At 52.9% G+C, this 1,273-nt stretch overlaps 1 protein-coding gene across 1 annotated transcript; it reads left to right on the top strand.

The window, feature by feature from the left end:
• Positions 1 to 469: 469 nt before the first annotated feature.
• On the top strand, positions 470 to 958 carry LOC138368026 (PPE family protein PPE10-like). The gene has a single exon (XM_069330325.1). The coding sequence runs from the start codon at positions 470 to 472 to the stop codon at positions 956 to 958; it is 489 nt and encodes a 162-aa protein (XP_069186426.1).
• The last annotated feature ends 315 nt before the right edge of the window (positions 959 to 1,273 follow it).

The raw sequence follows: 1,273 nt of genomic DNA, 5'->3' as shown, positions 1-1,273 counted from the left end.
TAGGGTCCACAACGACCAACAAGATAGGTATGGGGCCATTAACACCAACAAGATGGGAATTGGGTCCACTATCACCCACAAGGTGGGTATGGGGTCCACTTCCACCCACAAGATGGGTATGGGGTCCGTTACAATCACAAAATAGGGATGGGGTCCACTACCACCCACAAGTTGGGGATGGGGTTCACTACCACACACAAGGTGGGTATGGAGTCCATTACTACTCACAATTCCCATCTACAGAATGGTGTGGTATGGGGTTAGTGGACCCCATACCACCCACATGTTGGGTATAGGGTCCACTAACCCCCCTCACAAGATGGGGAACGGGTCCACTACAACCTGCAGTAGGGGTATGGGGTCAACTACCACCCACAAGATGGGCATGGGGTCCACTAACGCCCACAAGATGGCTATGTAGTCCACTACCACCCACAGGATCGGCATTGGGTCCACTAACGCCCACAAGATGGGTATGATGTTCACTATCACCCACAAGATGGGAATGGGGTCCACTACCACCAACAAGATGGGCATGGGGTCCACTGCCACTCACAAGATGGGTATGTGGTCCCCTAACACCCGCATGATCGGTATAGGGTCCACTACCACCAACAATATGGGTATGGGGTCCACTACCACCCACAGATTGGGTGTGGGGTCCACTACCATCACCAAGATGGGTATGGGGTCCACTACCACCCACAAGATAGGTATGTGGGTCTCCTTCAACCCACAAGAAGGGTATGTGGTCCACAACCACCAGCAGGATGGGAATAGGGTCCACAACGACCAAAAAGATAGGTATGGGGCCATTAACAACCACAAGATGGGAATTGGGTCCTCTATCACCCACAAGGTGGATATGGGGTCCACTATCACGCACAAGGAGGGTATGGGGTCCACTTCCACCCACACGATAAGCATTGGGTCCGTTACCATCACAAGATGGGGATGAGGTCCACTACCACCCACAAGATGGGGATGGGGTTCTCTACCACACACAAGGTGGGTATGGGGTCCATTACTACTCACAATTCCCATCTACAGTATGGGGTGGAATGGGGTAAGTGGACCCCATACCACCCTAATGTTGGGTATGGGGTCCACTAACCCTTCACAAGATGGTGAACGGGGCCACTACCACCCGCAGGAGGGGTATGGGGTCAACTACCACCTACATGATGGGAATGGGGTCCACTAACGTCCACAAGATGGGTATGATGTCCACTACTACCCACAAGATGGGGATGGGGTTCACTACCACACACAA

This window comes from Procambarus clarkii, chromosome 3 (assembly GCF_040958095.1).
Source record: "Procambarus clarkii isolate CNS0578487 chromosome 3, FALCON_Pclarkii_2.0, whole genome shotgun sequence".
In the NCBI taxonomy this organism is placed as follows: Eukaryota; Metazoa; Arthropoda; class Malacostraca; order Decapoda; family Cambaridae; genus Procambarus; species Procambarus clarkii.
Note: the sequence above shows the minus strand (reverse complement) of the source record. Positions and strands in the feature narration are given on the sequence as shown.